The following is a 26,912-nucleotide window of genomic DNA, read 5'->3' on the forward strand; positions in this document are numbered from 1 at the left end:
AGTAGTGAGATAGAGTGGAGTAAACTGGACTTTGTAACAACCTTCTCTGACAGTAACTAATCTGGGCCTAGGAAAGCAAGGATTCCTATGAGGCTTCATTAATCTATTCCTCAGGGTGGAGCACCCACCACCCAGTCACTTCTTAAAGGCCCCACATCCCAACACCATCGGAGTGGAAAACGAATTTCAACATGAGTTTTGGTGGGGAAAAAAACATATTCAAATCACAACATATGGCATTGAATCAAAATGAATAATTTTTTTTTTTTACATTTGCTTGCACATAGCACTATGTGTCACTGTCTGGTCTAAATGATAAAGATATTAAAAATATTTATGAAAAATCAAAAAAGTCAAAATGAATGAAAAACAAAGTTCGTTTTTGTCTTGATGTAGTTTTTCAGTCCATAGGGTATGCATTACCTCAGAGAAGTTCAAATGTAATGTCTGAAGGAATAAATTGCCTTGTGGTTTAAAACAACATCAAGTACGTTTGCCTAGTTTCCAAGATCCTAATGATGCAGATGCTGAGTGTAGCTTTAGGCATTTTTCAATGCCAAGATTTCAGAATGAGAAAGAACATGGCTCATTTCCCAATGCATTTGCCAAGTCCCAATTTGCAAGCACAATTCAGCTCATTTGCACTTCTATCTCAATCTTGAATGTTGGTTTATTAAGAATTAATAGAATAATGACATTGTTCCTAGGGTGGAAAGAGCCATGACCCTGATTACTCTCAGCTCTGGAAACAAAAATATCCACAAATATATTTAAAAGTCCCCTTTTCTGTTGAATTGGACAGCCTCTGAGAGTGACCTCTTAAGTGCATCCTCAAAGACGAGGTTTCCTCACTGAGTTAAGCCATGATTGTCAGAGTGTTATCATAGATCAAGAACTTGGGCTAACATCTATTTAAAGATAGAAGGAAATGGTTCAATCCTAACTTCTGCTTTTCATTCCAAAACTAGTAGAAATTTTCTGGTGTGTATTTCCCCGAGGGTTTTAATTAATCATCCAAAGGACCTTCTATCATTAAAAAGCACAATAGATTCTTACTGGCTTAGAGTGAGCCTAATACTGAGCATCTGTTGTATGTTCAGGGACCACTGATATTTGTACAAAGGGATTGTGAAATTTGGAAAAGGAATTAAGATGAACCATTGCCAACAGATTGTTAATGGATGAGATGGCAGTGGACATCTGCTATTTTCATCCACCCACCAACCATTGCTTTCTTCTAGTGTTAACCTCCTGATTTCCATTGTGGAACTGCCTGTCTCCCACTCCTAGTTCATGAGGTGCAGGTTGGACCATTCCTACCACCTGCTTTAGGATTGGGCAATAGACTCAGATCCAGCCATCGGAGAATTCTGTGCCAGTTGTCATTCTCAGATTTACAGATGGCCATTTGGCCCAAGCCAAGTTCATAAGAATCCAGAATGTGTTGGTGGCACTGCAAGAGAAAGGGATGCACACCATCAGTTGGAAGTTTCTTTTTGAAATCCTTGATGCATTTATTTTTTAAAAACTGTCTACCTAAAAATAAACTCAATACTGAGAAGAGCAGGACCATTAAAACATGGCAATGTCATGGTGCCTTCATTTGGGCCCAGAAGCCAGTGTCATGCCTTCAACTTTTCAGTTATATGAATATGTTCGGTTGCATTTGTAATTTGAGTGTGATTTTGAACCAAAAGAATTTTAACTGATATTTCAAGAAGACAGTGTACTTAAGTGTTAATAAAGACTACACAGCCTGCCTTTCTGTGGTATTTCTCTGAGCCATATAATTGTCATTTCAAAGTCCGGCTTAAATATCATCTCATCCTTTCAGCCTTTTGGATCCCATTAGACCTTTGTGAACTTTTCTTCATCTGAATTCCCGAAGCACTTATTATCAATTTTTAAACATTAGTGCCTGTTCAATTATTTCTCGCGTAGTCACATAGCCTCTCCCTAGATGTTGACTGTGCTGAATCTCAAAGTTTGGGACCACATGGGACACGTTTTCTAACTCAATGTTTTGAGAAGATTGATGCTTAATAGATATTTGTAGTTGAAAGAAGAAGGGCTATGGCACCTGTGATCCAGTTTTGTTGATCCATCATAATCACCCACAGCACAAACATAGACTTTCAACAAAACACACACACACTACATGTGCAAGTGCTAGACTGCAACCACGGATGCAGAGTGAGCTCCTTCCGGAGTATTTTCTTAAAAACTCTGTTTGGGGTGGCCTGCACCTCTGGTAGTAGGGCTGGCTGCCCCACTTCTCTGTTGATGTGCCTGAGAAAGCAGCAGAGGATAGCCCAAGTCCTTGTGTCCCTGCACCCATGTGCAAGACCCAGAGGAAGCTTCTGCCTCCTGGCTTTGAACAGGTGCAGACGTGTTATAGCCATCTGATGAAATGAACAAATACATGGAGGATTTCTCTCACTCTTTCTGTCTTGCCTTCTCTCTGTATCTCTGCCTTTCAAAGAAAATCAAATCAATCTTAAAAACAAAAACACCACTTGTCTGTGAGAGGACACATGTAGTAACCAGGCTCCTGGGAATGCGGGTGTTGTGTTTCTTCAGTGATAGAGCAGGTACTATATCCCCACCCTCATCCCAACCAAAACGAAAAGGAACCATGAGGCAGACAATTATGCCAAGGAGAAAGGACAGTCTAAGAGGGCAATTTCTAACCAAAATAAGGGCCCGTACAGCTATCCAGCTGCATAATAAAAGTTGGGAAATGCATTTTTGCTGCATCATTAAGTACATGTTAGAGCAAAGACACAGATTCACCCAAGCTCAAGCCCTGAAATAAATGAGCAAGGATTTGCAAGGAGTGGGATCTGGGCGGGTGAGACTCTGAACAGTGAAAACTATTTGACTCAGAGCTTGGATCTTCCTTCAGGCACATTCAACCCCTTGATCTATGTTTCATCACCGTCCTCTTGCCAGGAAGTAAAAAAAGGGCAGAGGAAGTGGAAATTCATGGAGCCACATGTATTTTCCTTTTTTTTTTTTTTTGTGACCAGGTTCCCACCTATCCCGAGGTACCCGACGTGGGGCGTGCTCTGAGGACACTGCTCAAGTGCTAAAACACACATTTTAAAGATTGTGTACTGGCTACAGATCTGTCATCAAGAAAACAGTCAACAGGAGGAAAAATTGTGGTCTGGGGTCCCTGAAAAGAAAGCATGTTGGCACCTACTTCCAGTGACTCCTGGCAGCATGTCACTCACACTGGTGTCAAAGCAAATCCTTTCTGGGTGTGTGCAATGTGGTGGGCGTTTCATTCGCACGTAACATACATATTCTCCTGCTCAGCGTCCTCTCTACCGACGGAGTCCGTATCGCACATTCTGACTTTACAGATGGAGAACAGGGCTTCGGAGGCGTGCGGTAGCTGTTCTAACACTGCACAGATGGCAAGCAGTGGCAACAGTCTCGGAGCTCAGGACGCCCCTGCTTTTCACCGTGTTTACTCTCGGTGAAATACACAAGACTCAGAGAAGCAACGTTTCTCGTTTCTTGGCAGAGAACTTCAGCGAAGATGCAGCAGTAATAGTCAACAGAAAGTCCTTCCTAGTTCCTACGGACTCCAACCGGGCAAAGTTGAAGTGACTTTTGGAGACCAATCGATCCCCCATCTCCCATGTGACTCCATCTGGCTTTGCATGGTTCCCATTGTGAGTGGTCTGTGTCTACCGATAACTTCAGTATTGTACAGCTGAGCGTACGCTGTGAGAAGCAGGCTGCTTGGAAGAAACGGGATCCATGGAATATCAACTGTATTGAAAAAGCAGAGATGTGCCTGGGATCCTGGACCAGGGGGCAGGCTGCACATAACGGTCTTTGCATGAGAACTGAGCTCAACAAGAGCAGTTTCTCTTACAGACCTTTTGGCCTGGCACACCTGAAAGGTGTTTAAAAGGTTGTGAGGGCTGGAAGGTCTAGCGCTGCAACATCAACAAAGAGGCAGCAGCACCAGTGAGGCGGCAGCACCAATGAGGCTGCCTTCTTCCTCCTCCTCTCCCCACTGCTTCTTCTACGCATTGTTTTTAAACATGATACAGGACTCCTCAGCCTGACAGTGACACACAAATGCATGCTTGTATCACCCTGGTCTGGGTGTCAGGAAACACCAGCTGCTCGTTGGGCATCCTCAGCAAACCAGACCTCGGGCGTTTGAGCCACAGTTGTCCGGAACTCGGCTGCAAGCAGATTGTGTTTGGGAACGTTTGAACACAGTGGCACGATTATCACAGCACATACTCTCATTACTCTTAGCATCAAGCTTGAAGATTCCAAGCCAACAAGATTCATTCTGTTCCCAAGGCTTTGGTTGCAAAATTCTAACTCCTGCATGTCTGGGTCCTTCAACTAAGGAGTTGGCAATTAAAAGAAGGAGGTGGAAGAGAAGAAATTATTTTATTGGTAGCCCATGTGACATAAGCCCGGCACAGGAGGACAAATGCATTATGTGGCAGCTTACCAAAAAAATGACTCACATTACAGTAGAAGGGGAATACTTTTACTGTATAATGCAATAGGCAAAATGTGAAAGACTCTGATTTCATCACCACACATTTTTCTACCTAGATTGAATTATAATTCTGTAGCTCATAAGAACGTCAGTGACCAAAACTCAGAAATTTCAGAACTCAAGTCCCGGAGTTGTTTCCTATGATGGACAACAGAGGATAAGGTGCTCTAAAGGCACGAGGACTTTCCTGAACTTCTCTGTAGCCACTGGCTTACCAGGCAGGCGAGGCCATTGACATCTCAGCGGTCAGTCCCTTCTTGCTGCTTGACTGGGTGTCCTGTTTTTTTGGTTCCTGTGCCCCCGCACCTTAGAGAAGAAAAGTGGTGGCACAAATCTGCCCTCTAGTGGACAATGAGAAGAACTTCAAACACTATAAAGACTTGACCCACCAGACCCACCAGAGGGTGATTTGACTCCAGCGCCCAAGAGGAAACCAACCTGATCTGAGATTGTGCCGGTGTCGCCTACACTGAACATACAGAGAGTATCCACAAAAAAAATTAATTTTTTCCTCTTAAGATATCTAATGGCTGTAGGAGGGGGAAAAGGGACATCAAGAAGAGAAGAAATGGTGCCATGGCAAACTCGGATAAACTACCTGCCGAGCCAGCATCCTTTAAGGACACTGCTTCAAGTCCTACATGCTTCCTTTCTGATCCAGCTTCCTGCCAATGTGCCTGGGAAAGTAATGAAGGATAATCCAAGTCCTTGGGCCCCTGCACCCATGTGGGAGTCTGGAGCAGCTCCTAGCTTCTCACTTCAGATTGACTCGGCTCTAGCCATCGCAGCCTTTTGGGGAGTGAAGCACTGTATGGTAGATTCTCTCTCTCTCTCCTTTCTGTGTAAGACTGCCTTTCAAATTAAACAAACACACAAACAAACAAACAGGAGGGGAAGCTCTGGGTTTGGAATCAGCTCATCACACACTTCCCAATCATGACCTTGGGCAGCTCACATTACCAACCATCTCATCTCTCAAGCTGATGCGGCAGCGTGATGAGAATAAAGAGCATTCTGGACATGCTCCTTGCACTAAGACTGAGCACGTGGGATCCAGGCCACGAGCTCAGTGGTCAAGCACAGACACTCAGCCCCCTCTTACCATGTACTTGACACATGACCTGTGGTCTTTTTTCCTCTCTCTGTGCATGTGTTTTTTTTTTTTTTCTTTTTCTCTCTAGGATTCATTCATTTGAAAGGCACAATGATGCTCGCTGGCCAACCTTGGCAGCAAGGGTCTGTCCCTGTGGGTGCACAAGGTCAGCCAACAGACTTTGGAAAGATTTTCTCAACCCTGGAGCAACAAAACCAACAACGTCTCAAAACTATCAAAATCACTCAAATAACACTCTCAGAATATTCTTCCCCAAATCGGTGTCTAAGGTGTCATCAGCGACACCCCCCCACCTCACCCCACCCCACCCCCCGTCCCCAGGAGCTGATCAGAACTCTCCCCTTCCCGCATGGAAACACAGGGGAAAATTTAAAAAGAAAAAAAAAGGAAATAAAACATCTGTCCCACCTACCTTCCTCCCCACCCTATCCTAGCCCACACGAGCATGCATGGCTCTCAACTATGTAAACAATATTAAATTAAAAAAAAAATGTTTAAATGATCTCACATGATTTATGTATGACACTTCTCAGTTCACATACCGTAATAGGGAACTTGACATTTAGATAAGATACTATAACAATAAAATTACTGAGGAAGGGATTATGAAATATTTTTTAAGATTTTCCTTCCAAATGCTATAAACAAAATGAAGGGGCACAATATTAAGAGCAATGACAGTAAATCAAACCTACAAGAATATGTTCTGAGCAGGGGGGACCCCAGAGTGGAGCAGAACAGGAGAAGGCTTATATTCCAGCCCTGGAGATTCCCGGATCCTCACCAAGGACTACCAGTACGGGCACCAAGGACTGCATCCCAACTGCCAAGGAGACCACGGGGAATTGGACTGCCCTCGTAGGCCGAGAACTCTGAGGTCATCCACTCCCTTCCGGATCTCCCACATGGGGTGGAAGAAGCCCAGATCCTTCCTCACAGGCTCTAATGTCATCGGAACAACAGCCACGAGCCCTGAGCAGTCCTCAGAAACAGAACAGTAAACCTCCTTCGGGTCCCGGGAGAGGAGCTTTCTCTGGTCCTTATTTAGTTCCAACTTTGGATCCCCATCCTCTCTTGTAATGACCATCAGGGTCGCTCTGGAGCCTCTCCCCCACAAAAATTAGAACAGAGACCAATAAGGAAAGCTTAGAACAGACAGGAAACAACTTGGCCTCACATATACTTTACTAGGTAGGACACAAAGATTAGTTACTCCTCATTAAGGTATTGAAGATTTCTCTGCAAACCCCTCCTAAAACTGTTCTGTGCCTCAAGTGTTAACATATGCTTTGTTAGGGTTATAAGCCTGTTTAGACTATCCTAAAAATATTTTTTAAATGGCCAGCATGGTGGTTCAGTGGTTAAATCCTCACCATGCACATTTCAGGATCCCATATGAGCACCAGTTCAAGTCCTGGCTGCTCCACTTCCCCTCCAGCTCCCTGCTTGTGGCCTGGGAAAGCAGTAGAGGATGGCCCAAAGCTTTGGCCCAAAGACACTGCACCTGCATGGAAAACCTGGAAGAAGCTCCTAGCTCCTGGCTTCGGATTGGCTCAGTTCCTGCCGCTGCGACCACTTGGAGAGTGAACCAGAGGATGGAAGATCTTTCTCTCTGTTTCTACTTCTCTCTGTTTATGTCTTTCCAATTAATATATATATATATATATATATACATATGTAACAAGTATTTTTTTGTATAGCATGTGGAACGGGCCTCATTTCCACAGAACCTGCAAGGCATTTGGTGTTGAATTCTGCGGCCTCCGGAACTTTAGAAAACAAATTTCTATATTTCCTAAATGGTCCAGTCTCCTATCTTTCATCATAGCACCACAAATGAACTGAAAATACATAAAAAACTTATAGACTGCTGAATGAACATAAGTTTACACTGAATAAAAAAAGGAAACTTGATACAGGTGATAATATATTAAATGATTTATAGGAAAAGATGAAAGCAATCTGTGTTGTTAGAAATAACTTAGTGATTGTCCTTATTAAAGTAACTAGAATAGAGTCTGAGAGAAACTCATAGCTCTCATAATGTTTCTTTTTCTTTCTTTCTTTTTTCTTTAAGATTTATTTATTTGAATGGTAGAGAAGGAGAGAGAGATATCCTTCACCTGCTGATTGAATCCTGAAATGCTTATCACAGACAAATGTGGACCAGGCTGAAGCCTGCTGCCAAGAACTCCATCTGGGTCCTTGACCTGGGGGGACAGGGACCCAAGCGCTTGGGCCAATCTCTGCTGCCCTTCCAGGCATGTTAGCAGACAGCTGGGTTGGCAGTGGAGTAGCTGAGTCCTCCTAACATGGGAGATTGGTGTTGTAAGCAGTGATTTAACTGACTGCACCACAACCCCACCCCCTTTCAATTTCGCAAGCCAAGATTACACAAGAGTGGAATATTTAATATGCTTTCAATTTACATGTACACTTCCTATGTATAATTGCATTTCAATATTAAGTGATTTTTAAAAGTTCAAGAATATTATTTATAAAACAGTGACCTAAAATATAAAATAGGGCCTGGTATGATGGCTTAATGGTTAAATCCTCACTGTACAATTGCCAGGATCCCCACGGACACCAGTTTGTGTACCTGTTGCTCCACTTCCCATCCAGCTCCCTGCTTGGGGCCTGGGAAAGCAGTGAAGGATGGTTCAAAGCTTTGGGACCCTGCACCTATGTGGAATACCAGGAAGAAGCTCCTGGTTCTGGATCAGCTCAGTTCTGGGGCTGTGTCCCTTTGGGGAGTGAATCAGTGGATGGGGGAACCTTTCTAGCTCTTCTTCTCCCTGAAAATTCGATCTACCTTTCTAACAAAAAGAAATAAATTGAAAAAAAAAATAGTGTCCAGGCATTACACATAAGAAATTACTGCAAATCAATAATAGAAATGAATCAATGGAAAACAGTCCTAGGATGTAAGCATATTGGCGAACAGTACTAATGGCCAGTGTGTATATGAGGATCTCTTTATCTAAATCCCTAGGGTCTGATCTGAAGATTTAACACCTGCTCAAATTCTGGTGAAAACTGCCAGTTGTCTCTCTATCAGGCAGAGATAATAATGGATGATCTGAAGCTAGGAGCCAGGAGCTTCTTCAGGATCTTCCACATGGGTGTAGGATACCAAGAACTTGAGCCTTCCTCTGCTGCTTTACTAGGCCAAAAGCAGAAAGTGGAACCAGAAGTGGAGCCTCTGGGACATGAACCAGTGCCTCTGTGGGACATTGGTGCCTCAGAGAGGAGGATTAACTATTGAGCCACTATGTTGGACCCTGATATCCTTCTCTGCTAATTTACCATTTCTGTCCATTGGGATTTATTTCGTTTTTATTTGAAAGTCAGACATACAGAGAGGAGGAGAGACAGAGAGGAAGATCTTCCATGTAATGATTCACTCCCCAAGCAGTCACAATGTCTGAAGCTGCGCCAATCCAAAGCCAGGAGCCAAGAACCTCTTCCAGGTCTCCCACGCGGTATAGGTCCCCAAGACTTTGGACCATCCTTTGGACTGATTTCCCAGGCCACAAGCAGGGAGCTGGATGGGATGCATGGCCTCCAGGACACAAACTGGGGACTATATGGGATTCCAGTGTGTGCAAGGCAAGAATTTTAGCCACTAGGTTATTGCCCCAAGCCCAGGAGTCCAGATTTTTAATTTAATCTGTTAGCTCCTTAGGTACAAAAGCAATTCACATTACTTTAAAAAAAAATATTTATTTGAAAGGAAGAGTGACAAAGAGATAATGAAATGGACAAAAAAGTGAAAGTAAGAGCGGCTGGGGCCCGGCGTGGTGGCGCAGTGGTTAAGGTCCTTGCCTTGCACGCCCGGGATCCCATATGGGCGCCGGTTCTAATCCTGGCAGCCCCGCTTCCTATCCAGCTCCCTGCCTGTGACCTGGGAAAGCAGTCGAGGACGGCCCAAAGCTTTGGGTCCCTGCAGCCCGTGTGGGAGACCCGGAAGAGGCTCCTGGCTTCGGATTGGCATAGCACCGACCGTTGCACTCACTTGGGGAGTGAATCATCGGATGGAAGATCTTCCTCTCTGTCTCTCCTCTCTGTATATCCGCCTTTCCAATAAAAATAAAAAATAAATATTAAAAAAAAAAAAAGAAAGTAAGAGCGGCTGGAACGGATGAGAATGTGTGCTTTCCAACTACCAGTTCAGTCCCCAAATGGCAACAACCCCCAGGGTTGGGTCAAGCTGTGCCCAGGAGCCAGGGATGCTTCCTGGGTTTTTCACATGGGCAATAAGAACCGATGTATTTAGACCACCTTCTTCTGCTTTGCCAGGCACATGAGCAGGGAGCTGGATTAGAAATGAGCAACTGGGACTCCAGTTGGCACTGTGACATGGGATGCTGCAGCTGCAAACGGCAGTTCAATCCACTGCATCACAACATGCGTGCCATAATGCTGGCCTCCACATTCCTGTGACTTAAGCTTACCTTAGAGCAGAGGTGCTGCTTTCGACTACTCTGAGACTCAATTAAAATCCCATCATTGCTCTAGATTACAAAAAAAGAAAACTATTCATAGAAGAATCTTCCTCACAGGATTGATTTGGGTATTTAATAATAATAATAAAAAAATAAGGTGCCGGGGTGGACACTTGACGTAGCAATCACTACACCCATTGGAATACCCGCATTCCATACTGAGTGCACGGTTCAAGCCCCAGGTGCATTCCTAATTCCTTCCTTTTGCTAATGTGCACCCTTGGAGGTGGTGGGTGATGAGTCATGACTGAGTTCCTGACATTCGAATCAGAGACCTGAATTGAGTTCCTGGCTCCTGACTTTGATCTGACCCAACCTTTGTTGCTGTAGGCATCTGGGGAGTGAATCAGCAGCTATCAAGTGTGTATATCGCTCTACCTTTAGAATCAGTAAAATTAATTGACTTTAGAAAGAAAAAAAAAAGATTGAAAATACTAAAGAGTAAGAAAGATTTCTCACAGAAATAGAGATTCTAGCTATTCTTGAGACCATTCTCTTTGCAGATACTCCAGAACAGCTCAAGGGTGTCTGGGAGGTTAACCTTGTCCCCAGTTATACTCCACATGCTTCTCCACTTTGGCCCATGCCTCAGGGGGGTGGGTGCGTCCTCCAGGTCTGTATCAACAGATTTCCCAACTCTCTGGATTCCTGTTGAGTTCAACCAATCAGGAACTCTGGCGGGGGATTAGAGAGAGGGAGGAGAGTCTGGTTTTACTAGTTTACTGTAAGGTTGGCTAAATGCTTCCTAAGGTTCCAGCTTTTGTCAATTGATCTTATCCTTATTGCTGGCTATCTTTTTGGGATAGAACGATGCTAAACAGTTGCAAAGGAGTTAAGAAGCAGGGATGGACCCTAACCTTAACTAGAGCTTCCTGCAGAAACCCGTCCCCTCCCCCCCCCCCATATCAAACTAAGAATGTAACTCACAGTTTTTCCCCAAAAAACTCAAAGGAGAGGACATTTCAGGACGTGGAAATGCCTACCTTTTCAAGCTCCTTTTGGCTGAAGGAGTAGAGGAATGCGAATGATTTATTGGGGGGGGGGGGGAGCATCTATCTCCAGGTTAAATTAATTGTATTCCTTCTGTTTACATCCTGACCTTCAGATAAGAGCTTCATCCATGTCATCAGGGTCACCTCCCACAGTCTAGGCTATAGGCACAACCTGTTTTGACAGCTCTGAGCAGAAGGGTCTCTAAAGGAGATGTGAATATTAGGCAGCTCTTATCAGATCCTGCACTCTGAACTTACGATGTCCTGTTCTGAGCACACGGTCCCCGGCGCCAGCCTATGCTTGTGATTTTACATCTGAGCCCCCCCTCCTCTGCACTTTCTATAATAGTTCTGTAGGCTCCACCTGCAGCTTTCTAAATACGTGACCCTGAGCACAGACTGGTCCATTAGATCAACAATCACTTTTTTTTGGCCTAGAAACTAGAAACCTGAAGAAATAAAACGCTGAAGAATTTTCTTGGAATGTAGATCTCTGTGATAAAGACAAAGCAAGATTAAGGAAATAGGCAAACGTGTGGGACGCAAGATACAGGATCTGTGACTTCACTATCATTGACCTGGATATAAACCAAAGCACTGGAGAAGTTAACAGAGCTCCATTATAAATGTATATTTTGGGGAGAAAAAAAAAAAGAAGGAAAAAAACTAATCACAGATCCATTTACATCTTAAATAGCAATCTCTGGAAAAAATTATAAATAATAATAAAAGCTAAAACTAATATAAGTGAAAGTAATAAAAGCTATTTTTTAATTTAATATTTTCACAATGAAATTTTTCCAGAATTTGGAAGTATTTTGTGTCCAAAATATGAAGTCCAATCAGTGGATTCCTCCCAGAGTTAGGCAAACCATGTTGCCATCTCTTTATAGTGTGACTCTTTATTCAGTGACTCAAGGGATGACAGCTGGCTTTGCACTTTGGGCAAAGCATTATTCAGCACAAAGCAATTGCTTTTATGGCATTTTATGGCATTGAAGAATTTCAAGAAAAAAAAAATGGAGACGATCAGAGATTCCCCTACAGCAAACATTCTGTTTCCTGGTGGTATACGGAACAGGCTATAATTCAGTGTTTGGAATGGAAAAAGATCATAGCAATGGCATCCACATATTAAAACCTCCTCTTGTTATTTTTAGAATTACCGGGTAGTAAACATCCCATCCCCCTTCTAGAGGCTCTAGGCAAACAGAGAGCTGAACTTTCTCCTTCGCTGTCCTTTTTCCGACTTTTCCCTCATTCCAAACCAGCCGGTCAGAAGCCTCTTCTCTTTGCTTGTCATGGATAGGATTGCAAGGAGGAGAATTCTTTCCCCACAATGTATTTTTATCACGTGTGTTAGTCAATGGCTTACATTGATTTCTTAGCACATCAAATTGTTTCAATAAATGTGTATCATCTGCTAAACCTTCCCAGTTTATGCACTGTTTTTTTTTCCATTCAGTTCTATGCCCTGTTTTTTTCAGAAGGCTACTGACACGTCAGTGAAATGATACTTAAAGAGCAGAAATCTTGGTTATTTGGCTGATTAGAATCATATCAAAACTGCCAATAAGGAAAGCCTGTTCACAGATATGTATCTTAACAATCATTACACTAAAATTTGATTTCTTTGACCATCCCTCAGGGAACTAATGGGTTGAGTTGACAATCATCAACGGAGGATGACAGGCTCCAAAGACAGACAGTCAAACAGCGTGAGTCTCGAGTCTCCAATAGAATATTACTACTAAAAATCAAAGAACCTAAATCAGACTTTATACCAAAATATGACTGTGTTGGAAAAGCAGAAGTCGCAGGATCATTGCTAACACCACAGGAACCAACACAGCAGAATAGATGGCATAGTTCAAGAAGCCGAAAGGCAAACTCAAAGAGGGTGCTTGAGGCGGGGCAGGAATTCTGGGTTAAGAGTATTAAGTGACACATTAACTATATGGATAGAGTTTTCTGGATTCTGATTAAAGCAAACCAACTGGGGGGGGAGCAAATAAAAAGAACAGCAATTGCATGAGGCAGTCGAGCAAAGGTACCTGATGTTGAGCGGCATTGTTGGAGCTGGGTTTCACCACTTTCTAGGACACCAATTTCCCAGATGTGAGCTCGGGTTAAACTCCCTGCCGTTCCACTTCTCATCCAGCTCCCTGCTAAGGCACCTGGGAGAGAGGCAGAAGATGCGCACTCCCCCGCCCCCCCGCCGGGGAAGGGGGGGACCTGATGGGGCTCCTGCTTCCTGAATTCATCCCGCTCAGCTCAGCTCAGCTCAGGTGGTTGCCATCACTGCAGAGTGAGGCAGCAGCCAAAAGTTCTCATTCCGTCTCTCTCTTCCTGTCACTCCGCCTTTCAAATTAAAAAAACAAAAGGCCTTGAATTCTTCAACCAAGTATTGTGGATTTTGAGGTTTGATAATAATTTGACGGCTGTCTAAGTAAACACACACGTAGGAGTGATGTGAATAGCGTGCAATGAATAGCAGGATTTCTGGGATTTGAGAACGTGGGATGGAGATGATAGATTTAAACAAAGGAAATCGCGAACTGATGGTTATTAGAACTGAGAGGTTGGCACGTGGAGTTCCTTTGCGCTCTATTTTTCCGTGTATTTGAAATTGCTCGTACTTATTCTGGAATAATACAACATTCTCCTTTACCAACGTACCATATTTAGTCTCACATCCTAATGTAAATTTGATGATCACGCGCACTTATATATGTTGTGGAACTAAGCAGTCTCAACTCTTCCTCCTCCGCAGGTAGGTGCTGTTCGAATTCCCAACCCACAGATGAGGACCAATAGGAAGCTGTGAAAGGAAGAATGAGATTAAGAAAAGAATGCTCAGGGTCTGACCAAACACCGGCTTCAGGGAAAATTCTTACTGCCCGTGGCCACCAGATGGCGGAGGCTGCCCGCTGCCCAGAGCGGAGAGGTGCGCACCGTCCCCAGCGGTAACGCAGCGGCGAATCCTCTTTGCAAACCAACCGTGCAGGTCGAGCTTAAAGTTGCTAAAAGTTCCGTATGAACCCGGTTTCCTCCTAGGGGGCTTAGCGAAGAATTGGGAGACTTTTGAAGGAGTAGGTTAAATTGTGTTGGGGAGGCACTGCCAAAAACAAGCTGTGACCCACCAGTGCTGTGGTGGCGATTAGATTCTTCACACGCTTTGCAGAACAGGACTAGGGGTCTGTTGGGCATCTGGCGCAGCTTAAGTTGTTTCCTCCTTGGGGAACTCGGTGCGCGCCCTTGGCGTGCACAGGGCTCGCAGGCTGGGAGAAGGGCGTGCTTACCTTTTATCTCTTAAACGTCTTAGTAATAATAGCTTTGATGTTCATGGAGTTCGTAGTGCATTGTCTTTTGGACACACACACACACACACACACACACACACACACCAGCAATGATGTCTGAACGTGCCCAGGAGCGAATCCAAACCTCATGTACTTGGAGCGCTCGTGGAGAGGCGCGAATCCCAAGTGCGCGCTGTGCTCCGCCTCTGACCCCCGATTGGGACTCGGACTTCTAGGGTGTGTGTGTGGGGGGGGGGGGGCATCCGACTAGAGTATTTGCAAGTCTAAACTTGAGGCCTGATGGAGTAGGGAGACAGGCACTTGAAAGGGAAAGATTCAATCAGGTGTACCTATCTATTTTTTTCCTATTGTCTTTTTTAAAGGGTCTTCCGGTGAATTCGAAATATCCACGGCGCGAAGGCTAAACTTTCGGAGTCGTTCAGCCGCGACGCGGAGGACAACTCCAGGACAGTTGGGGAAGGGGAGGGGTTCAGCGTCCAAGCGAGTCAACCAGGAATGATTTTAATGTTTATCCCCACTGATGGCTGAATGGTGACAGCATCCAGGGGCACGCGAGAATGCTGGGGGGGGGGGGGAGAAACAAAACAAAACAAACAAAACCAAAACTGCATGCCCTCTCTGGGGGAGAAGGCAGGAACTGCGAGGAAAGGGACAAACGTGCACCTGTCTTGAAGTTCACCGGGGGGGTTTCCAGCAGAGGAGGGAAGCGGGAGGAAGGCGCCTGCGAGAAGCATTGCGGGCTCCCAACCGGTCGCCCCAAAATGCTGAGACTAAGACGAGCTAGATATTCTGCAGCTCTCCCTTGCACCCAGGTTCTTTCCCATCCCTCCCGCCGATCTCCGGGTACCCTCCAGATGGTGGCAGCTCCGCACCCCATCCCCCAGGCTGCGCCTCTGCGCCCTAGCAGCTCTCGACTCCCGGACCTGGCAGGAGGAATCCTGCCACCACTGAGTGCCAACTCGTGCCAAGGCGGGGTGGGGCTCGGAGGAAGGGCCCGTGGTGAATTCGCGCTGCCTGCGAAAGCAATTCTTAGGGGGCGACTAGTGAGCTGTTTACTTTCCTTCCTTCCTCCCCCACCCTCCAAATGAACCACGCTAGTGTTTGGCGATTGCAAAGAACGCACGTGAGACATTAAGCAACAGAATTTGCAGCACCGAGGCGGATCAGGCTTGTACTGCTTTTTCCTCTTCCTTAGCTATGCAATTGCTTTATTCTTTACTTTTGTTCCAAGCACGGAAGGAAAAGCGAACGGTGGCGAGTTGGGGGTCTCGGCTCCCAGGCACAGAGCTCAACCCCTCACTGGCTCAAAGGCGGGGACCCTAGCGGGGGCCCGCAGACACGCCGGACGCCGAGCCCTTGATCTTTATTTAAATGGAGGCTTGTTTATCGATGTCATCCTAGGAGGTTTAATTAGATATATCTCTTCACAATTTGGTGTCTGACACTCCATCTTAGGAATGCCTTATCACAAGGTGTTAATTGGGGCCGCTCAGCCGCTTACGTTTTCATTAAACACTGTGAGGGACTTTTCACAAGTACCAGGGTTCTTTTGCCTGTGCGGTGCAAAAATATACAGGACTCGAAATAGAGGAGGGCAGCGTCTGCTTTCTCTCCCTGCACTGACTCCGTTGTGGGGCTTCCTGGAGGGCGGAGAAGGGAAAGCTTGGGTCTGAAATTCCACCGCATCTTCCACCCGCGCGTGTTGGGAGCGCACCGAAGGGGGTTCGTGGGAGCTGCCGACAAGCTGAGGCCGACTGGGAGTCCCCCTCCCCGAGTCCAAGTCTCGAAATTTGTACTTTAAAAAAAAAAGCAGATTTCAACCATTGCTCTCCCAGACTCCCCGGCCAAGTTGCGGGAGCCTTTGCCAAAGCGTTTGGAACCGGCGCTGTCCGAGACGCGGCTCTAGAGTTGCCTCGTTAGCTTCACTCCTTCATCCAAGGTCATCGGCTGGCGGGAAGAACTTGGGCCCCAGAAGGGTGCTAGAGATGGGAGACCCCACAGACCTGAGACAAGCTCCCAGGCCATCTTAATTGGGTACCGAAGGGGAGGAGGTCCCGGAGGATTGCTAGCCTCCCAGAAGCTAATCCTCTTAGCAGCTGCATTTCCGCGCCACGCAGTTAGCAGAATGACCCTCCCAGCCAGACCTCTACCCCGGCGGGGTGAGAATGGGGCAGGGAAGGTTTGCAAGCTGAGCCTGAAGCCGTCTGCTGATAAGCCTGGCGGGACGTCTGGCGGGGGTACAAAGGACCCTCCGTCCGACTCCCTGTTTAACTCTTCAGCTGACCCCAGGGTTTGGGCCGGGGGTGGGGTGCCACGTTCGTCCTCCCAGTGAATGCCCCGCTTTCCTGGCACGGTCCAAAGAGAGCGCTGGGCGCTCTAATCGTCCCTTAGAGCCACGCCTTCCCGTAGCCCGCGCCGATTCCTGGGTAGCCGCAGACCAAAGGATGCCAACCTACAGGTCTCCCGAGGCCGGCGAGCTGCCGCGGGCCTTCTGCCCCGGGTTCTCGGTTCTGCAAGCCGCAGGTGGGAGCAGAAGCCAAGCCAAGCCGCAGCTTGCTCCGTGGTCCCGGAACCTGTGGGTGTTCAAAGGGCAACGGGGGTTCCCGCGGAGCCTATGTGGGCCCAGAGGTGCGGGGTGCCCAGTTAAGCCCTGACAACTACGTGACCGACGGCCTCGGCAGAGCCCAGGGCCGGGGACCGAGGTGTGGGAGGCTTGGTTAAGCCTTCAAATCTCGCGGCAGCATTCCCTCCCCACCCCCTAGCCAACACCTATTGTCTAGACTTCACAGTGGGATGAGGAAATTGCCCCATTCATCTTCAAGGGGGGGGGGGGAGATAAACAAAAGCATCCCCGCCCCAACCCCCTCTAGACTACCGCATCCAGTTAGATTCTGGAACCTTCCATGCAAGAGGGAAGCTTAATACATTTCAGACTGGAAAGAGTTGCTGGAGACAACTCCATACTCCACATACAGAAGACAGAGCAGTGCCGGATCCCTTATTGAACCACGTTTATTAAAAATAACTAAGACTGTACATAAAAACCCGAGGTCTCTAAACAACCTATAGGAGCTGTGGCATTAGGTTTAATTTCTTCACATTGCCGAGTTGGGAGTGGGGATGGCGAAGGGAGAGGGTGTGGCGAAGGGAGTTTTCCTTAAACACATTTCAGGTTAGTACGGAGTAGCTGAATACATTCTTAACTATCTAAGAAGCAAACAGATTATTCCCAAATGTCACTGGGGAGAACAAGAATGACGACAACGATGCTGAACCCACCCCTTGACCCCTGCAGCTGTTGTTAAATGATTCGCAAATTCTTTACAAAGCCAAAGCACCAATTCATTGTACATGGTCTCAGACCCCTATGTAGACTATTGGTACAATATATTCCACATGACTCTACAGTAGATCTAAGCACACACAACTGTACATGTCTATATCCTTGGGGTGGTTTTTTTTTTTTCTTTCTTTCTTTCTTTTTTCTTTTTTGGCAACTCCCTCCCTTGCTTTCTCCTGAGTCCTTCCGGCTACCCCAGCACAAGCCAAGGCGGAGGCCTAGCAAGTCTCCAGGGAAGGAAATCCCAGACTAGAGCACACATGGCTTATTCTGCAAAGCTGCAAGGCATCCGAGTCAGGTAAAACCAGCCCTTTCACTGAAGTTGTTCTTGGTCCTCAGGGACCCCCCCCCCCCCCCCGGGCATCTTTTGCCTCTGGCAAAAAGTAAGAACAAAACGTCCCCAGTTGGGAGTTAAAACTCAGCCCACCTCTTCCACAAGCAAAACACCTGAACCCCCTGGGTTTCTGTTTAAACGTTTACAAATAGAAATGAGAATGCAAAGTTTTCACTCATTTGATAATGCTGGGCACCCAGTCTTATCAGCCTGCTTCTCTGACTGCTTAGTGTCTCGAATAAATAAATCCAGAGCCTCAAATAACCTCCAGCTTCTAAAACAGCTTAAAGTCCTCCATTAACTTTATTTTTAAAAAGACCAAAAAAAAAAAAAATTGCCAGGTTTATTTTTTTGTTACCTGCAGCAATCAAAAAGCTTTGGCACCTTCTTTGAGAGAATTGCACAAAACAAGATACATCAGTGTGGAAGGCAAACGTCTTTTTGGCAACCTAGGCGAAGACAACAAGAGGAACACCACCATCTGCCGGAAGTGAGTGTGTACAGCTCTTTCAGGGCGTCGTGTAAAAAGCGTAATAACCCCCCATGCCTTTGGAGGCGTCCTTACTGTAGTCTTCGGTATGAATATCCTCACACTTTATCGAGGGGGAATTCTCATTGCTGGAGGTGCTAGGAGACAGTCGCCTTCGCTTGCAGGCACTGGTGTACACGCCTGAATCGTTGGAATCTAGGGACTTGATGGAAGGGGGTGTCTCTATCCAGGGTGATCCAATTTCTTCCTTGACTTTCTCCTTGGAGAGCTGATCTTCGGAGAACACAGGGGGGCTCGTTCTAGAGGTCCACGGGAGTCCAGCCGCCATCTTCCTCTGATAGGAACCTCGACCTCCCCAACCTGCCACTGCAGGGAAGGTTGGGTCAGGATAATAGCCCAGGGCATGGGATGTCTGCAGGGGCAAGGATTTAATACCATAGGGGAGCAAGGTGCTAGAAGAGTATTCAGATTCGTAGGAACTGATGTCTAGTTTGTTGGTCCCGGGTTGCTGGACAGGTGTGACAAGCCACCGCTGGGGAGGGTTGGCCACCTCTTCGCTCTGTTGGGGTGAGAGGAGGCCGTTGGTCTGTGGCACGGTTCTCTCGCCATTATAGTATCGGGCTTGAGGTAAAGTGTTGACAAAGGGCTCCGGGAAGAAGGACTGAACGCCGTACCGACCTCCAGGGACAATCTGATGGGATCTAGGAGAATCCGTGGGAGATGGAGTTAACCTGTCATTTTCGGAAGCGGTGTACATGCTACAATATAAAGAGAAACACTTAAAAAAAAAAAAACCTCATATTGTTCCCAAACCACCTCCCAGAATTAAGAAACATTCCGTGCTGTGTGTAGGCTGCACGGACAGGAATACAGGTATGCAGGTGTGGTGGCCTCTGAGCTCTGGGGGAAATTTTTCCAAGTCTCTTTCCAGGTGTTAAATGCTTAAATGAAAGTCTACCTGCATATACTGTTGTCCTTAAACACAAAGGATGCAGAGCAACAATCCCTTGTACTTGCGATGGAAGGAAGGCTGGCTGTGTTGTTAGGAAGCCTTGCAAACAGCAGAGCCTTGCAAAGTGATATGAAAACTACATCCTCTTAGTTTTAGGTTTGTCTTATGTTAACCACAGAGGGGAGGAGGAACAGTAATATCTGCTTTTTGTGAGAATAAAAATGCTGGAGCTCTTCTTATTTAAGCCCTTAACATCTCTGTAGAAATCCACAAAGGCCTTCTGAGAGCATCTTACAGTAAGACTAAGATGGAACAGATGCAAACACACACATAGGGAACACTCCCCAGGATCTGTTCCACGCAGAGGTGACCACGCCCATGGGGATACAGCTGCACTTACGAGTCATAGTTGTCCCTGAAGCCTTTGGCAAAGGGGTTATGGTCAATCTTCAGTTGAGTAATCTAGACGGGGGAGCAAAAGAGCCTGTGAGACCCCTGTGCCCGCGCTCGCACCACAGCTGTGGCTCTGGGGCTGCTGGAGACACTCACGTCTGTGTTTTGGTAGGCGGTCACAGCGATGAACTGTGTTTCTGAGAAGGTAAAGGTCTGCGTCTTGGAGGGCTCATTCAAGTCCTCCACGCCGTCCTCTGTCACTTCCACGATGTGCAGCCGGGGCTGGTATTTGTGTAAAGACTGTAAGACGATCATCTGGAAACAATACAGAGAAACAGTGCCGGAGAGTCAGAAAGAGTAGATTTTGACAAACTTTGTGTTTCCCAACGGGACTCCTGCTTGTTCCTAATGACAGCTTTTCCTCTATTGCCTTTAAAAAAATATGTAGATCTTTATCATGGCCACTTTTGAAACTGAAAACATAATCGGGCCTGAATGCTTGAGAAACAGACATATATATATATATATTTTTTTTTTCTTCTGGATTGTCCAAATCCTCTAAAGATTTTAGAGGATTTCTGTTTCTAGTGGTCAACTTATTGCTATCCAATAAGAAAATGATCATTGGAAAGGTCAAAAGGAAAAAAGCAAAGGCCTGGGGATTAGAAGTAGCTGCGTACGAACATGTAACAGCTGTTAACGTTATAAAGCCAGAGAACAGAAAAGAGACATACAGCCAGCAGACACCCCCACCCTTTCTCCGCCACTCTACCTGGGTGTTGTTATTATTTGCGCCTTTGTTATTGGTGAGTTTTAATTTCCCAAAGGAAATCTCCTGTCTCATCCAATGGGAACCGGTGTTGGGAGATTCCGGATGAACATACATCTTGTTGCCTAAAAGGAAACAAAACAGAAAAACCCAAGCCTGTGAGCTGTTTATAATCAGGACAGCTGTTGAGAAGTCTGTCAGCTCCAGCAGGATGGGGTGAGAACTAGGATGGTCTCCTAGGGAGAGCAGAGGGGCTCCATCCACGCCCCTTCCGGGGGGGCCCCCAGTGCCAGCACACCGGCCTTCAGCACCTTCAAGTGTCTCCACACTGGAAAACCTAGCCAGCAGGAGCTGACCTCTGAAAGGCAGCGGGAGAGAACTGGAAGGTGTTGGATCTTTAGGTCTCAACTCAACCTTGATGGAGATTTTCTCCAGTGGGCATTATTGACAGTGGCTCTTCCCACGGGGAGAGCTCACAAGGAGGTTTGGGGAAGGTAGGGATTAAAGGGAGGGAGAAGGGTCATGGTTAAAGGGTGACAGGCTGGCTACTGACTTAGCCCTTGGCCCCTCCTCAAAGCGTCTGCACCGAAATTGCACACTAACTCCTCTAGGCCGGGGATTGGGGCGGCGGTGTGCTGTGTGAGGTTGCCTAGGAAGGGTTCCGTTTTCTTTCCGGCCCGCACCTCCCCACCCCAGCCGGCCTCTTCTCTCCTCACCCTGCATGTTATTGTCGGCTTTGCCGCAGGTCACCCACTTGCCACCCTGGAAGCGCCAGTGGTTGGGGTCAGCCAGCACCACCTCCACGAACACGTTGTAGTGGGCGGTGGGATTGAGTCCGTTTATGTTGAAGCTCAAGAACGGAAACATGCGCCTGTGCGAGGGGACAGAACCCGGGACAAGGGACTGAGATCGAGAGGACCGAGGGCGTGTCCGGACCATACCCAGGTCCCCAGGCACCGGGGCTGGGGCCAGCGCAGCGCATTCAGAAGGCTGCGATGACGAGATAATGATAAAGTGGCCCCAAAGTACGACAAATATTTTTGAGTTGTCTACTCTTGCAACATCTCCCTCCCCCCCCTTTTTTTCTCTCCGGAGTCATTTGCGCAAACATATTTCCTAGATGCTCCTATTTCCGGGATAACCCCCTGCCCACCCCACCCCCCGTTAAATTCTCAGCCCTCTCAGATGCAAATTCACTTTTTCTCCCAAAAGGTTTAAAAAGCGATCCTAAATACATAAGCAACAGAAAACAACAACACGCACGCTCACGCTTTTAAAAACCAAAAGTCCCCTGGAGTGTCCCTCTCCCAGCGCCCACCGGAAACTTTTCCCCGAAATAACCACTGTCATCACTGGATGTAAATCCTAACTTTTCCAGAAAGGAAGCCAGCTCAGGCTCCAGGGTCAGCCTGCCCACGGACACATCTGCCTAGAACGGCGCTCCAACCCTCACGCCCAACTCCCGACGGCGCCCCGTGGAGATCCTGGCGCTTAAAACTGCAGGAGTCCTCTTAGGAGCTCAGGTAGCTTCTATCTTGTGCCCCCTATCCCTGGGCGCCCCTGCTAGCCGCCGCACAGAGACCAGCAAACCGCCGAGCGGGCTTCCGTAGTGAATCCAGCTTTGTGGACTAGCCCAAATGTCCATTTCCGCCTCCTCCTCGCCAGTCCAGGTGAGAACCACAGGCGGCAAGGGTGCAGCCGTAAAACATTAGCATCCTGCACCGGTCGCCGGCTCGCGGACGCTGAGGGACACTGCCCCGGAGACGCGGTGTCTCCTTGTCACTGCACTCTAAGCCAAAAGCAAAAAGCGAGCGAGCCACAGCTCGGTCACCCTGGGCCTTCCCCAGGACCACACATTTTCCCTTTACCCCAGCATCCAGGGGCCCCTCCCTGCTGCGCTCACCTGCCCTGTTTCGTAATGATCATCTCAGTTTGGTGACGGTGGAATTTGAGCCACAGTGGCCGGTTGCACAGGTAGACGTGGGCGCGGAAGCCGGAAGCGGGAACCCCAAGGCCCCCTAATCCTCCGCAGGATCCCGCCGCTGCAGCTCCAGGGTAAGGCCCATAGATCGGAGCTCCCTGGCTGTACTGATATGCGCCAGGGCCGCCTCCCCCGCCGCCGCTGCTGCCCGAGCCACTGCCTGCACCGGCCCCTGGGCCGAACTGCGCCCTCCCGGGTGGGCACACGGCCGAGGGGAAGCCGCCGGGGGGCAGCATGGAGCCGTAGGGGTAGCGCGCCCCGTTGGGAGCCGGGTACACAGATCCGTGGGGCGCCCCGGCAGCCGTCTGGTACGGGAAGAGCGAGCAGGGTGCAGCCAGCTCTGAGCCCTGGGGCCCCGGGGACTGAAGGTAGTAGCGCTCCGAACTCAGGCTGTCCATGGAGTAGCGCGCGGTGGCGGCGGCGGCGGCTGCTGCTGCAGCGGCGGCAGCTGCAGCGGCGGAGGGCAGCTCTTCCTCTCCGCAAGGGGAGCCCTTGCGGCCGTCCGGGGGCCCGGGTTTGGCCACCGCCGCGGCTCTGGCAAAGGCGTCCCCGGCGTCGGCGTCACTGAGCATGGCCGCGGGGGCCCCAGCGCTGGCGGCTGCGGGCTCCCCGTTCCCGGCCTCGCACGAGAGGCTGCTAGAGAACTTCTTGGGAGCTTTGTCCAAGTCCAGCCTCTGAGGCGAGGGAGCCGCGCCGGGGAGATGGCTGGCGCTCCCGCCTCCGCCGCCGCCACCGCCTCCTCCGCGCGCACTCTCCAGCGGGTAAAAGTGCGCGCCCGGCAGGTTCACAGAGCTCACCAAGAGCTGCTCGCCTAACTGCATGCTTTGCAGAGCGCAGACGGCTGCTTCCTCTCCTCCGGTGGCCTTATTATAAAGGAAGGAAGGGGGAGCCAGCGCCCCCTTCCGAGGGGAAGGTAACTTCCCTTCCTGCTATCCACCTGCCGACTCGCGGGCCGCTGCTATGCGCGCCCGTGCGCCCTCAATCCAGCGTCCTTTCCGAAAGGAAAGCGCACTGAGTTGGAAGGCAGAAGATGGACACCGACCGAGAAGTACTTTGCTTTTCCTTCCCCGTGCTTCTTGTCAGTCGCTCGCGCCCAAAACGATCTTTGTCCGCGTCCACCCACCAGCCTGCGCTTGCCTGCCCTATCGTCAATTGCCAAACCGTCGGTGGAGATGACCACTTGGAAACTTGCGGGCTGTCACTGGCTGCTTTATATACACGCGGCCAGGGAGGGGCTTCGCAGCCCCACAAACTGGGGACCCTCCTTATTGGCTGATGGTGGTGACACTAATTCAATTAGGCATTTACTAATTGGATCAAGTCGCCTGCGACTCTCTTTCAGCGTGATTTTTTCCTCCCCTTTTTAGAGTCTGTGCTGCTTTGACAATGGGTTCTAGAGTTTAGGGGGAGCCTGTTCTGGGGTCTTCACAGCGGGAGCTCATGCTTGGCTGGGGATTGGTCCCCGAGCAAAGTGGCAGGCGCAGGTTTTGGAGGCCGGAGACTGATTCTCCAAGCTGACTGCTGCCAGGACACTGGGACGCTGGCGTCCGAGAGTGGGGGACTGGGACGGTGCAGGCTCTTTCCTCCGCAGAAGCTTCCAGGCACGCCTTCCTCCAGACGGAGGTGGATTCCCTGGACTCCGCGGCGCGCGCGCGCGGGCGTCCCTGTTTTACCGGGTGGGAAGGCTGTCGGGAGCGGTGAGAGCAAGCACCCACCATCCGTGAGCATCTCAGCTTCGGAATCAGAAGCCCTGAGGCAGTGGGATATCGGGGACGGGAAAGTGTGAAACTAGGCGAGCTCACCATTTACCCTCACACCCACACCAACAAGCCCGCTTGGCGGGCGGAGGCGGAATCCTTTCTGCTGCCCACTAGGCATGCAAGCTGCTCAGTTTTTCGGAATCCTGCATGCTCTCCCACCCTCAAATCTTCAGCTGGGCCCGACACCACGAAACAAAGATTCTTCAGCAGCCGCGCGGTTAAGATTCCCTGCGCCTCTTCGCTGCGGCGCAACACAGAAGGTAGAATAATTAGTGAGATAAACAGTTTGATATTGAATTAAGCCCCCTTTTCCTCAACTGCCCGTTTCGTCCCGTCCCTGCGTTTCCATAAACTCGGTCCACAGCGGTATCGTGATATTTTATTGTTTCATTATTACAGAAGAAAGGGGTCATTTCCGTAGTGGGTAGGGAGAAGTCAGAATATGCGCTGCCAATAAGCAATTACGGACCCGGCCAGTCAGCGCTCCGGGAGCGCATTTTCCGGCTGAGAAGTCGGGTCTCTGCTTCCCCAACCGGACGGGATCACACGGGAAACTCTTCACGCACAACAGATGAGGCGGCCGCCGGACTCGCCGGGCGCGCTCTCCACAGGGTGGAAGAGCGCAAAGCTTTCCAGCCCGGGTTCAAACCGCGGCGTCCGGGTTAGAGAGCGAGGCGATCTTTAAGGCACGGGGGGCGCTCCGGGGCATCTGTCACAGCTTTCCACCCCGACCCACGTCCCCGATGAAAACCGTGAGCGCGGGATAGTTTTCAGGGTCAAGGGTACAGCCAGAGGGAAGGGGTTACTTAAAACGAGTGGGCCTGAGCGGTAGCCCGGGACGCCCGTGGCAGTTGCGACTCCGGAGAGCATCCCGGAAAGCTGGCACAGAGCGCACTCAGCCCTGCTCTGTCCGCACTTATTTTGGCTTTTTGGAATATGCCTGCTCTCTTTAGTTCGTGTCGGATTTATTTATTTATTTATTTATTTATTTATTTATTTATTTATTTATGCCGCCCGGCAAATCTTGAAGATTGGTCTTTAAAACAGTATAGCGCTTTAGAAGACTTCAGGATTTTTCAGCGTGGGAGACAAGTCCGTGAAGTCGATGAGAGCGCACAGAAAGAAAGGGTCGCGTGACTTCAGTGGCTTTGGCCAAGTGCTCTGGGCCAGTGGGTGCTGGTGGCAATTCATGACCACGGGTCCTCCGTGTCAGCATTGGCCTCAACTTCAAGACGTTTGAGGGAAAAATAAGGGTGGGACAGAATCTCAGGTCTTTAGGAGTTACAGAAGAGGCAGGCCAGGGGGGCGCGTGGCGGTTTTGCTCTTTAACCCATTGGGGCAGGCTTCCCTCCAAAAGGCTTTCCAAGCGGCCGGGGAAGCGCTGCGCGTGGCACAGTGCCACCGCCGGCAACAGGCATCGTTGCGACCCACTCTGGCGCAAATAACGTGGGCCAGCTGTCCCCTGCGCCACATCAGAAAAGACTGATTTTATCCGCCTCAGAGCAGGCTCCCGAAAGCACGCAGGTTTCTTCTGGCTCCTACCAAATTATTGAACGTAGAAACACTACGGATCACCAGGATCTGTACTGTTTCTGGAGGCAAGGGACTGCGTTTGCCATTTTCCCGCCTCCCCAATAAATGAATTATTTGACTCCAGTTTGGACGCATTCTGGAGACGGAACAGCAAAGTCAAATTCAGAGAGTAGAAACCCGGATTCAACAATACTACTGCTGGGTTCCAGCATTGTTTTTGGAATATGTAAGGTGTATATGTATTTTGTTGCACATTATAGCATTTATAAATATATGTTTATCAAAAATCCTCTTTAAAACAGTCTTTTGTCCTTTACAAAGAGACAGGTAAATCAGATTTAATGATTCTGCGTTAATGAACCAATAGTGTTATTATTACTTCATACGGGATGTACTCATCTAAAGAGAATTATAGATGAGCAAATCTGTGATTTCCTACTAGGAATGAGCTTTCCTCTTGCTGGCTCATTATTACTTTATAATCAAGAAGAGAGACAAAAGTGTGTGTGTGTGTGTGTGTGTGTGTGTGTGTGTGCCCCATCTGTATTTTAAAATCCAAGCACTTTCCTCCAGAAATGGGAACGCAAAGCCAGAGTTAAAGCAATGGCTTACAATGAATATGTCAGGCAGCACCCTCCTTAGATGAGGAGGCAAAGAACAGAGCCTTCCAGCCTGTTTGCTGCTTGATTTCAATTACACCCTAAGCTTCATGAAATCTAAATGAGACATTTATTGAAAGGTGCCTGGTTTTATGTGACTCAACTGACAGTGTATTGGAATACATTGAACAAAAACATCAACACTGCAAAGGAAACATGGGAGACCCCTTGGAACTCCAGACCAAAATGCTGGCTGGATTAACTCAAATCTTGCCCCTTGCAGC

At 48.3% G+C, this 26,912-nt stretch overlaps 1 protein-coding gene across 2 annotated transcripts; it reads right to left on the reverse strand.

Moving 5' to 3' along the window:
- Nucleotides 1-17,471: 17,471 nt before the first annotated feature.
- Nucleotides 17,472-23,899, reverse strand: EOMES (eomesodermin). 2 transcript variants are annotated; one of them, XM_040963790.1, is made up of 6 exons: nt 22,659-23,899; nt 21,472-21,626; nt 20,759-20,880; nt 20,143-20,301; nt 19,994-20,055; nt 17,472-19,342 (listed from the first exon to the last, which is right to left on the reverse strand). In XM_040963790.1, the coding sequence occupies exons 1-6, from the start codon at nt 23,555-23,557 to the stop codon at nt 18,661-18,663; spliced, it is 2,079 nt and encodes a 692-aa protein (XP_040819724.1). In that variant the 5' UTR covers nt 23,558-23,899; the 3' UTR covers nt 17,472-18,660. The 2 variants fall into 2 exon arrangements, with proteins under 2 accessions (XP_040819724.1, XP_040819714.1); XM_040963780.1 differs by having other exon boundaries at nt 17,472-19,399.
- Between the last annotated feature and the right edge of the window lie 3,013 nt (nt 23,900-26,912).

This window comes from Ochotona curzoniae, unplaced genomic scaffold, assembly GCF_017591425.1.
Source record: "Ochotona curzoniae isolate NIBS_2020 unplaced genomic scaffold, NIBS_Ocur_1.0 contig_1302, whole genome shotgun sequence".
Taxonomy (NCBI): Eukaryota; Metazoa; Chordata; class Mammalia; order Lagomorpha; family Ochotonidae; genus Ochotona; species Ochotona curzoniae.